The sequence below is a fragment of the Cryptomeria japonica genome, chromosome 5 (genome assembly GCF_030272615.1).
Source record: "Cryptomeria japonica chromosome 5, Sugi_1.0, whole genome shotgun sequence".
In the NCBI taxonomy this organism is placed as follows: Eukaryota; Viridiplantae; Streptophyta; class Pinopsida; order Cupressales; family Cupressaceae; genus Cryptomeria; species Cryptomeria japonica.
The window spans coordinates 10979279-10991549 of NC_081409.1; the positions used below are offsets into that span (position 1 = coordinate 10979279).

At 31.5% G+C, this 12271-nt stretch overlaps 1 protein-coding gene across 1 annotated transcript; it reads left to right on the top strand.

Annotated features, from left to right (window-relative positions):
* Positions 1 to 717: 717 nt before the first annotated feature.
* On the top strand, positions 718 to 3844 carry LOC131077974 (transcriptional regulator STERILE APETALA). Its single transcript, XM_058015585.2, has 2 exons — positions 718 to 1391; positions 2370 to 3844. The coding sequence occupies exons 1-2, from the start codon at positions 1200 to 1202 to the stop codon at positions 3558 to 3560; spliced, it is 1383 nt and encodes a 460-aa protein (XP_057871568.2). The 5' UTR covers positions 718 to 1199; the 3' UTR covers positions 3561 to 3844.
* The last annotated feature ends 8427 nt before the right edge of the window (positions 3845 to 12271 follow it).

Here is a 12271-nt window from a genome sequence, read left to right on the forward strand (position 1 = left end):
GAAGGCATATTCTGGTCTGATGTGGTTTCATTTAAGTTTCTAAATCCTCCCCATAGATGATCTTGGGGTCTCTTTGAAAGATTATGTGAAAAGTGACTCGAATTCTATTACAATCTTCTTTTTTTTTTTTTTTTTGATATCTTAGAGGTGTTCCCATGACTTAGCTATTTCGCTCCATCACAATCTTATGCACTATCATTTTTATTATATTATTAATATTTTCTTTCACTTTACGCTTTGTTGTTACTTACTATTATTTGAAAGTTGTTTTGTTTCACAATGTGGTATTGTTGAATCTCTTTTGCTTAATTTTTTAAAAATTGTTTCAATTAAAAAAATACTAATAAACATCCTTATCTAATAGTTTTGATTTTTTAAAAATATGAATGAATCAAATATTAACGTCCCTCAAGTCAAATCCTACGTGGAAATTGTAGAAATGTACAAAACTAGGACCAATTAAAACTATAGGTAGTACTTGTTTTTATTTATTTATTTATTATTTAAATAGAGTTCCTTCATTGGAAACTACCTTTAACTTTTTGGAGGTGCAATAAATAGCCAATGAGAAGGCCGTTGCGTGACTTGATCTAACGAGAGATCCATCCTTACAGAAAGGGAAGGGAAACTACGAAAGGCGCAGCAAATAACAAAAAAGAAAAATCTGTTTTACTTACGGGTTCCTTAATGCTGGTTCAACACAGAATATGTGACACTTCGTAATTTTTTTTTACCTTATTCCAGTTAAGGGAAAAAAACGGGAGGGGTGCGAAGGGTGCACTCGATTGTTTTTCCTTTTTAACGCATCGTAGGTAATGGGAAAGGCCAAAACGGAAGCTGTAATGGGAAACTAAATAGACGTAACAGCTTCGTCTAGGGAAAATTAATTAAATAGTATTCCAGCAGGTTTAATTAATTAAATAGTATTTCAGCAGGTTTAGGCATCCCCGGGGGAATACCGGGTTAAAATTAACGGCCCCCAAAAATGAAATACTGCTTTTCAAGAATTTGGGGAAGCGAGTTTGCCTCGAGCGGCGGCCACATTACGGTCCGGCCGCGCCGTCGCCGCTCAGTTACAACGTTATTTTTTAACCCCACGTCATTCATGGCTTTGCTATTTACTTCACCAACGTTATTTGGTATCATCCTCTGCAATTTTCTTTCCTGTTCTGTACGGAGGAGGGGGAGGAGAAAGTGTTATGTCTTCTTCTTCTTCCAGGAGGAGCTTAAGGCCGAGGTCACATGCAGCAGAGCTGCAGGGCGAGGCTGGCAATGGAGGGGGCGTCTGGCCCGAGCCGTTTGTGGAGGCATTGGCGCGGAAAGTGGCGTTGGCGGCTGCCGATGGCGGCGGATCTTTGGCTGCTGCACCTGCCGTTGTTACTGTGTTTCAGGTTCGTATCCTTTCTCTGCGATTAACAACCTTTTCGAGATACCAGACATCACAAGGGTTAAACCGTGCTTATTAGCTTTGTAACGTAACGGAACGGAAATAGGAGTGTGTTTGTTTGTGAAAGTACCTAAATGGCGCAAATTTGTTGTGAAATTTTGAAAACCTAACATGGAGGAAAATTTTCTAGTTTGTAGATATTGAGGAAATTTTCCTAGTTGTAAATATTGGAAACCTATCTGGAAATACGGCCACAAAATTTAGTTCATATGCGGCAGCTTGGTGAGATTTCTAGAGCAGACGCGTTCAGGTTTCTGAAAGTTTCAGAAAATGTTCAGCAGTTCCTATGGAGAATAAAATAATCAGTTATGTTTAAAGCTGTAATTTGCGAATCATTTGTCAGCCGTGAGAGTTTTTGCTGTTATTGGCTAATTTTCATGGCGGCAGGTTTTAAGTAGCAGGTTTTATCAGAGGAAGCGCCTTTTGTATCAAAGAATCGCTCTCATTCTCGGTACAATTTTAGGGCTGCATCTAGATGTTTCTTCTTTGTCGATGTATTTGTCATGTTTGATAAATCGGGAAATACAGGTATAATATAGTGTAGTTTTGTAAAACTGCAATGAAAAAGTACAAGGTTTTTAGGTTAGGTTTGGTGCGTAAAGCGCATTGCGCATAAGTAGACTTAGTGAGGTAGGTAATTATAATTTAAAATAGTTTTTTGCCCTTTACGGTGATGACAGAACCGATTCCTTCGCCTTCTGTTGTTGCTTGGAAAATATGATGACCGTAAAGGCCACCTAATCGATGACAAATTTGTCTACACTATCGTACGCTCAAATCGTTTTAGCCAGTCCTTGGCACTTTGTGTTCAAGAAAAACGCTTAAAAAGTGTTTAAACTTGTTTTTTTCTTGTGAAGTTAACTGGCAAGACCAGCGATCGAAACACGCGGGCTGATTTTAGATATTTTTAATGTGTCTGCAGGTGTGCTCCACCTGGCGGACTGTTTCCGAATCGGAAATTTTGTGGGAAGCCCTCACACGATATGTATGGGACAAAACCGAAACAACACGTAGAACACAATCCTGGCGTGACGAATATATTCGCCTTCACTTAACGGCCTCCAATTTCCATCGCAATAAGGCCAAATACACTTCGATTGAATACGAAGTGTCGAGCGATTCAAGCGGCAATGGCGTCGGAGCGGCGTGTCGGTGCCTTGCGCTGTCGCCGGGATATTTAGCCGTCGGGTTCTTTGACGGCGCTGTCCGTGTGTTCAGCCTGACGAGTAAGGAATGTGTAAGTTCAATGAAACCTGAACACGAGAACCGCCTGGGGCCATTGTCCAGGGCCATTGCGGGAATTGTTATATACGAGCGCACAGTCGTTTTTGCGTCCTTCGACGGAAGTGTTTTTGTTGGAGGTATTTTGAGTGGGAATGTGCGGTGCGCGCATCTGGGCAATGTTGTGAATGACGGGACGCTGGTGGATTTCACCGGCTGTGAGAGGTTTTGGGTGGGCTTGTATGCCGGTATTCCAGGTCACGCATGCCATATTTGGGACGCCGTGACGGAGCAATTGGTATTTAATGCAGGAGATATAACGGACTCGGAAGCCCTAAGAGGTTGGCATTTGTTGACGGAGCAGGCGGAACGCATTGGTCGCGTGAGGGTCAATAATGATGGGATTCTTCTAACAGCAACGCGAGGGAAGCTGGCGGGATTCGAACTCCAGACCTACGGGTTGCCGCCTTTCGTCAGAGAGGAAGTTGCTTTGGATGAACAAGAGCTTATAGTCGAAAGCGTCGATGTAAACAAGGACCGGTTTTTGACGGCGTCAGTTAACGGTGCTGCTAGAGTACGTCGAATTACAGACTTCGAAGACGTTTGCGGCTTCTCCTTTGATGAAGTGGCAGATAATAACTCGACCAGCACCGCCAGTAGCAGCAGTAATAATAATAATCATAACAACAGGAAAGTTCTCGGTGCTTTGAACACGTGGCAAGCGTTTCTTTGTGTTGATGGAGCGGTGCACGCGTGGGACGCTCACAGCGGCGTGCTTCTGCACCGCCTGGATGAGCAAATGGGCGAGGTATTTGATCTGGTGGCAGACGACGAACACGTAGCGGGCTGCGCAGTTGACACGGGAATCCATTTATGGAGTTTCAGACCTTAACATGCGCGCCTGTTGACTAGTCTTGTTTTACAATTTTGCTGCGAAGGACAGGCGACAACACTCTTCTGAATTCAAAGAATTTCTAGAAAACTCCTGCGTCACTGCAGGAATGTTCCTCCATAACTTAAACCACAACTATTTGTACTGAGACGCATTCGAAGCAAAACTATTTTGGCTACACGTGGGAACATTTAGTCTTTAATGATTTAAAGGCTTACCCTTTTTAAGAACATATTATTAAAATTCAGAGATTTAACTATTAAGCACCGGTCGGTCTTTATTAATTTGCAGGCTTATCTTCTTTCTTTTCTTTTGTTTTTCCTCAATAAAGTCTTAAAAGAAAGTAGTTTTAACAACGTAATTGAGTTGACAAGGCCAAACCAGGCAATAGATAAAATCAAAAAGGTTAAGTCTAACTCCATCGAATCTTAACAGATTTTGAGACTACACGTGGGAACATTTAGTCTTTAATGATTTAAAGGCTTACCCTTTTTAAGAACATATTATTAAAATTCAGAGATTTAACTATTAAGCACCGGTCGGTCTTTATTAATTTGAAGGCTTATCTTCTTTCTTTTCTTTTGTTTTTCCTCAATAAAGTCTTAAAAGAAAGTAGTTTTAACAACATAATTGAGTTGACAAGGCCAAACCAGGCAATAGATAAAATCAAAAAGGTTAAGTCTTAACTCCATCGAATCTTAACAGATTTTGAGAAAACTACAAACTAACACAAGAATTTTAGAAAAGTTTGAAATAACATGTCAACAGTCTAATTCTATGCAATTAACACCAACTGAAACTCTCAAACCTGGACTTTGGAAGATGACGGTCCTGCTTGTCCATGATAATTTGAAGGCTTATCCTTTTAAAAACATATCATTACATTTCAGAGATCTAACTATTAAGCCAACTCAAATCCAGCATTCTTTAATGGGACATAGAGAATGCTTTTTCGCCTCGGAACTATCAACTTGTATTTTATTTTTTAATTATTATATTGTCTTTCCATTTTATTATCTGGGATGGGAGTCAGTCAGAATCCACACCTATACAGTACAATTTTGCACTTATTTTTTGATGCTTACCTGCAATGGCTTCCTTCATTTTCCTCACAATCTGGGGAGCATCTGATACCCATTCAAACCGAAACCCTTGCGTACGCTTGGCCAGCTTGTTACAATCTCCGTCAAGGTCTAATCCAATGTAACATAATGGTGAATTATGAATTTAGAAAGCTAAACGTGAACTATGAGGTTGATTAAAGTAACATAATGAAACATTCTTGAGTTATATTTTTAATGGATTTAGTTATAACTCTAGGAATTGGCTCCATTCCTTCTGTTTCATCTAGAGTCAATTGCACTTTGTTTAAGTATATCTTGTATTCATCTTTGTGCATCTATCACAAGTAGTATTTTCACACTCAAACTCATAATAAGGTTCGACATTGATTCACAAAATAAAATCTTACATGGATATCTTTGCAATTTTCACTACTTACTACTTTCACACTCATGATAAGGCTTGGCAATGCTTATATGTATCAACATCATATCTTTGTGCATTTATCACAACTAATATTTTCATACTCAACTTATAAGGTTTGACCTTGACTCAAAAAATAAATCTTTTATGGATATCTCTGCATTTTTGCTTACAATTTTCACACTCATAAGGTCTGACAATGTTTGACATTTTCTTGGAAGTTATCAACATTTTGTCGTCAACTAATTGAGATTTTTATTTTCACTTTTTAGGGTTTTGGCCAACGTATTTCTGTTCTTAGTCGTATTGTAGAATTTATAAGTGCCAAAAACTGTGACGATTCACTTCAGATTGTTTGCAATCGAGCTTCTGGTGAACTTTAGCCTTCCAAACCCTAGATTATTAAACATCATTGATTATCAAAGTGTACTATGGCTTTCCAAAGAGGCAATTGGAATTTTACTGTGTTCTTATTTTACAATGTTATTCTAGCGGTATTAGAGTAAATTTCAATTTGTAGTCAACAAATATGGACCTATTTATGAGATGACAATTCTAATTCTATAGAAAAAACAAGTCTTGCTTACTCAATTCATTCATGTATTATTTGGCAATATGTTTCTGCTCATCTAAAAAACTAACATTGATACTATTCTTATTTAGATGGTGATTACTAGCTTGTTAAGTATTATTCGTTTAATTTCTCAGCATACCATCAAAAGCAATGGTACAGAAGAAATTATGCAGATTTCATCATTAGAATCTATGATCTTTTATTTTTGTAAGCTTAAATTGAATTTGCGGTAGCTAAAGATCGTTAGCATTTAACATCAAAATATTGTTCCGGTTTTTCCTTTTGAAACTCTCCTCTTACAAAACATTTTATTTCGTGTTGGAGTTGGCTTTGGGGATGTTATTGGGAATGTCTCATGCATTCATAAACTATGAGCAATTACTAAACACTTGTCAGCCCCAAACACAGGCTTTCCAACTCTTTTAAGTACAAGCTAGTAGCAAATATAGCTATACAGCTTCAAATTCGATAACTGCGGATTACAAGCAGGCAAAATAATAATTATACAAGCTTAATGATTCTTAGCTTTTTCATGGTTCTGTTCTATTTCAGTGAAAGCATAAAAAATGTGTAAGACTTAACCAACAAATAAATCATGTTATTTTAGGTCAAGCTACAAGTAATACAGACTGTTTTTAGTGCAAATTTCTTTTTCATTTTGTTAGAGACCAATTTATCTTTTAATCAACCAATTATATTTCAGGTTTAAATTTTTCAGTGAATCAAAATCAAGTTAATGCAGACACCTTTGCGGCAGATCTTCCAAATTTTTCCGAAAGCGCTTTTTCAATGTGAGTTTTGTTACGTTTTCTTGATTTACATTGATAGAGAATTTGTAACACTTTAGAAAGATTAGAAGTGATCAGTGATAATATGCTTGTAATGTTCTATTTGATGGTATATAGAAGACGGTTGAATAATAAGTTGCGTAGAACATTTAAATTCTTTACTCATAACGTCAAACTATAGATTTGATATTTTTATTTTAGCCTACATGAACTCTCTACTCACAGCAGCAAGTTGTAGTTTTGATATTTTAATTTCAGTCCAAGTGAAAGTCATAACTAACGTAGAAGCACTGTACATTAGAATTTTTCATGCACTCTCTACTATTCTAGAATTGATATATTTATTTTAGCCCAAGTGAAAGTCATAACTAACATAGAAGAATTGAACATTCGAATTTTTCACCAAGCTATAAATACACCAGCCATTTTTACTATTTTATTCCAGTAATCTATATCGTAATTGGAAACTGTCAAAATTTAAACCTTATTGTTTAGATTATAAACAATATTTCAAGCAAGTGATGTTCCAGCTGTCTCTACGTGTTAGACTAAGGAAAGATGAGAAAAATGTAGATATCATTCCGTCGGCCTTGGACCCAAACTAATCAAACACTGACACTCAAACTCAACGAACGAGTGAGGAGGTATAATCAAAGATGCTTTTGAAAATAAAAAAAATTTAACTCAATAAACTAGTCAATGGAGAGGTGGCTGTTCAGTAACTTCTTTTTGAGAGATCATATGTAATATATATTATAGGGTGTATGCATGATGAGTAGAAATGCATATTTGATGACCATAGATGCATTTTGTGGGAAAAATTATCACTCCCTAACTCAACGCTGAGGAAATTTATTGAATGATTATGCAATTCATATGACATCCAAGTTACAAAGTTATATTTTCGTGTTTAATCTTTTCTAAATAGGATATCTGTGGTCTTCCTTCTATTCAAGAGTTCTAGATCCTAAAGGTTGTTCATATATATAAATTAAATATTATTATATTTGATGTTTTTTTATAGAGATATATTATTTTTAGGGGATTAATGTTTCTAAAATGGACATTCCCATTTTATTTTTGGGGAATTCTGAATTTTGTAGGTAACCCACATATAAATTTCTTTAAAACGGATAGGCCTATGCTCTTCGTATGTCTATTTATCCCACTTATAAATTATATATTACCATATTTAAGTGTTCTTTACAATGGATGTACCTATGGTCTTGGTGTGTCTATTTAATGTTAGCTACAATAATGACAATAATATTTCATTTGAATGATTCTAGAATTTAGTTTGACGTTCACCACATTTAAGAGTTTTGAACATTGTTTTCCTTCTGGCATTAAACATCAACCCATTTTATTTTAAAAAAGAATCCGCTAGAGTAACTAATAATGGGTATTTTTTCCTTTTATCAAGATTCAATCCTTTCATTTGATGATTTGAAATATAGCTTCATTAATAGATCAACATATTCGTCTATATGCTAAGTCAATATTTACCATTGTTTATATTGTAATTTAATATTTTTCATACTTATAATGAAGATATTCAATTTTTCAATTGACGAATTCTCAACAAAATTCTGCTAATTAAAGCTGTTGTGTTATTTGTTTATATGTCAAAGAATTTCTAAAATTTTGGTTAAATCTTTTTAAAATATTTCCAATCTTTAGTTTGATTCTACAAAGAAGGAATTTTGAATGCCAATGAAACAACACATCAATACACTTATCTTAAAATTTAGACAAACATGATGAGAATTCTATTATTTTTTACTTTAATCTATGTGATGTATAGGAAAATATGAATAGGGCCTCTACAATTTTAACATCTAACCTTCACTTCACCTCTTGATCCTTCGATAGAAGAAAGCCTTTGAAACCATGAAGGATTATGCCTTGAGTTTGATATGTGTCCTTCTACACAAGATTTTATGGATACATAGAATGAAAAACATCAAGGCTCCTTTATAATAAAAGGTTGAAAGTAGAAATGTTGATAGTGGGTTGACAAAGTTTTGATTTTTAACTTCAAACATTCTTTGATATGTAAGTGGTGACCAATTGTAATTAGCATCACATAATATAGATAGTTTCTTTCCAAATTATAAAGGAATTTGTTTAAGTGTGGAACAAGGTTATCTATTGCCTATCTAAGATTCCAATATTCCAATAAAAGAATAATTTCTAAATTTGATTATGAGAAATTCTATCAATTAGTATTGATTGAGAAAAAAAATCGTACATTTTTAAATTATTATAAGCAACACAAATTCAAATATAAAAGCTTTATTTATAGCAAAATATTACAATGAAAGTTTTTATTTTTTAAATAATGTTATTTAAAAATTAAACAAAAAATAAGAGTATGGCCTAATAATGTGAGAAATTAGGATATTAGTTACAAATTTGGTTTAACAACTTCTTTCTTGATCTCCCTAATTAGAATAGGATTAAAGTGTATATTAAGAAAATAAAAGTAAAATTAAAAAACACATATCAATAAATGTTCTAAAAATTTACACAACAAAAATTTTAAATTTATTTTTACAATTAAATATAATTTTCTAAATTGATATAAAAAAATATTCAAGATAATCTTGTTAAAAGTACAATACAATTGAAAATATATTAATATTTTGTCTTTTAAAATATATTATAAATCATTATGTTTTTCCATAACAAATATTATAAATTTAAATATTATATTATATTCTATTTATAGTAATTTTTTATTAAATTTTAAAATTGTAATACATTATCTAAAACTTAAAAAATAGTTCACACACCATCAAATTCCAAATCTGCTCGATAGTCATTTAAAGAACTATGTTAATTAATTTTCTAAATTATTATCCAATTTCAAAATAGCATGGTTTTTGTTTAAAATTTGAATACCATGATTTTTGTTATTTGTATTGAAATATTTTTTTTAAAGAAATATAATACTTTGATTTCCTCTTGTAAAACCTGTCATTCATGTTTGAATCCAAGGTTTTTTAATTGAATACTATCACTTAAAATTTCACACATTAGCTTCATTATTCATTTAATTTTTTTATTTTAATTTATATGCTAATTCAATTTTTAATTTTTTAATTTATCATCAATGTTTGAAATATCCTGATTTTAATTTGTTTAAATTCAAGATCTTTTTAATGAAAACACTTTAATAAGTTATTTTTAAAAAGCCTTCTAATTATGGCTCCAATGACTATCACAATGCCCTTAAATTTATCCATCTCATGTAAGATAGGATGACTTAAACATTAGCTTCGTGTAAGATAGGATGACTTAAACATTAGCTTCGTTTGTCATACATATCTAGTGGTATGCATATCAATTTTTTTTATATGTATACATATATATGTTAATTCAATCTTTTATTTTTTTAATTTATAATCAATTTTTCAAATTTACCATCCATTCTTGATTCTTTGATGACTTTAGAAATGGAAGATTGTAAAGACTTATACATTAGTCTTAATAATTTTTTATTTTATCATCAATGTTTGAAATACTATAGTTTTCATTTGTTTGAATCCAAGTTATTATAGTTTCTTTTAATATAATATTTTAAAATTATCTTTAAAGAAGCTTCAAATCACATCACCTTGGGTTTTTGTCTATGATATGCTATGATATTGATGCTTTATAGATGCTAACATATATAGTGGTGTAAATATCAATTCCTCTACATTTCTTTATAAATTCTAGAAACAAAGTACATGTTAACAATATACCATCAAATTCCAAAATTTGTTATAATACTATGGTTTTCATATGTTTGAATCCAAGATATTGTAGTTTCTTTTAATATAATATTTTAAGTTCTCTTTAAAAAATCTTCCAATCACATCATCCTTAATTTTTGTCCATATATGCCATGATATTAATGCATTATGGATGCTAACAGTTACAGTGGTATAAATATCAATTGTAGCAAAAAAACATATGATATAATATATTATTGAAACATAAATATAAGTTTTATAGTAAAATATAAGCACACCAGTTTGCTTTATTGATGATTCAAAGTAAAATTTTACATTTTTATATTAATACATGTAGGAAGGCACAACTTAGAAATGTTATAAATATCTCATTATAAGTTTTTTCTAAGAATAACTTATAATATTATCATAAGATCAAGATTGATCATAAGTTATGAAAACAACATAAGTCTAACAAATAAGATATTTTGCTGCTTTTTTTTGAGAATTCTTGTTGGAATATTATTGAATTCTAAATTGTAAATTTTTACATTATCATAAACACAATCTTAAAGGAAATAGAGGCTTGATTACAAGATGTCATGTTACCAAAATTTTAATAAATGAGGTTTTTTATTTATTTGAATTTAATAATCTTCCTTGTGGTGTAAAAGTGATGTGTTTTTATAGTCTTGTTGAATTCGATGCTTAAAATCTTTTTTGTTATAATATTCATACCTCTTATTATTGCTTTGTGGTAGGTTTATTGGTTGTACTATTGGAAAGCTACATGTTACCACGGTTCAATTCTTTGTTGGCTTGAGACTCGAAGTAGGTACACAAATAACAAAACCATCTTACCCACAAACATTTATTTGTGTTTCTATATTAATTCTATTATAGAAATCTAATCTACATTTTTATCTTAAAGAAGTACATTGGCATTACAATTTTGCTTAATATGTTTTCTTATGAAATAAAAAATTACAATTTTAGAAATGTTAGCAATAATTCCATCTTATCAAATTTGATTACAGCTTTCACTATTGTATGAACTATTAAAAGCAATTGAAAAATTAGATTTTAAAATTGGTATGGTCATATAGAAAGAAAAAATGATCTATTACTTCTACTTTTATATCTAAGAAATAATTAAATGTAACCCATATCTTTATCAAAATATGAGTGTTCTCCATCCTATTTTTAAAGATGTAACTTTCTAAATTGTTCTCCAACAATGTATATTCTATGTGAGTGGTTTTGAACCTTGAATTGCTCATTTAACAAATACATTCATATAAAAAGAAAAAAATGATCTATTAATTACTTCAACTTTTATATCTAAGAAATAATTAAATGTAACCCATATTTTTATTAAAATATGTGTTTGTTTCACATTCTATTTTAAAGATGTAACTTTCTAAATTGTTCTCCAACAATGTATATTCTTCGACATGAGTGGTTTTAAATGTTCAGTTGCTCATTTAGTAAATACATTCATGCCAAACACATTTTTGTGAGGGATTTTTATCTTGTAATATTCTTTCCCTCTTTTAAGATTTTTAAATAGTTAATGTATTTTTTATTAAAAAAATAATAATTTATCTATTTTTATTGATAAAAATATAGTCATAAAAGTAATATTTAAATATTAATATATTAAAAAACTTGTCTTTAGAATGCAAAATATTCTTGGAAAGATGATTTGATATTGTATTCTGGAAATTATATTTTTCCATATTGAATATTCTTTGACTTAATTGGAAATGTTAACTGAAATAACTATAAGTTATCCTTCATTTATCTATTCAAATCTTAATTCTCTCCTATTTTTCAAATTAATGATCGTTCTCACTTTCATGATGAGGCTTAAAGGTCATAAACATTTCAAGTCCTCCACACATGAATATTATCTCAAATCTTGATAAACATTAGGGGAAATTAAATTATTTAATATAAGAAATTTATTGGTTGAACAATAATAATTATTTAATATAAGAAATTTATTGATGATGTAGTTTCTAGATATAAAGATATTTATTAATTAATAGATGTAGGTATTTAAGGCTGACCAAATTCTGTCATTTATTATAAATTCAATGACGTTTGTTTATCTGAGGCAAGCACAATAATTGCAAGTTGATA

Coding starts and splice junctions, on each gene's coding strand:
- LOC131077974 (XM_058015585.2), top strand. CDS start 1,200: ATGTCTTCTTCTTCTTCCAGGAGGAGCTTAAGGCCGAGGTCACATGCA. Junction 1,392..2,369: donor CCGTTGTTACTGTGTTTCAG/GTTCGTATCCTT, acceptor ATGTGTCTGCAG/GTGTGCTCCACCTGGCGGAC.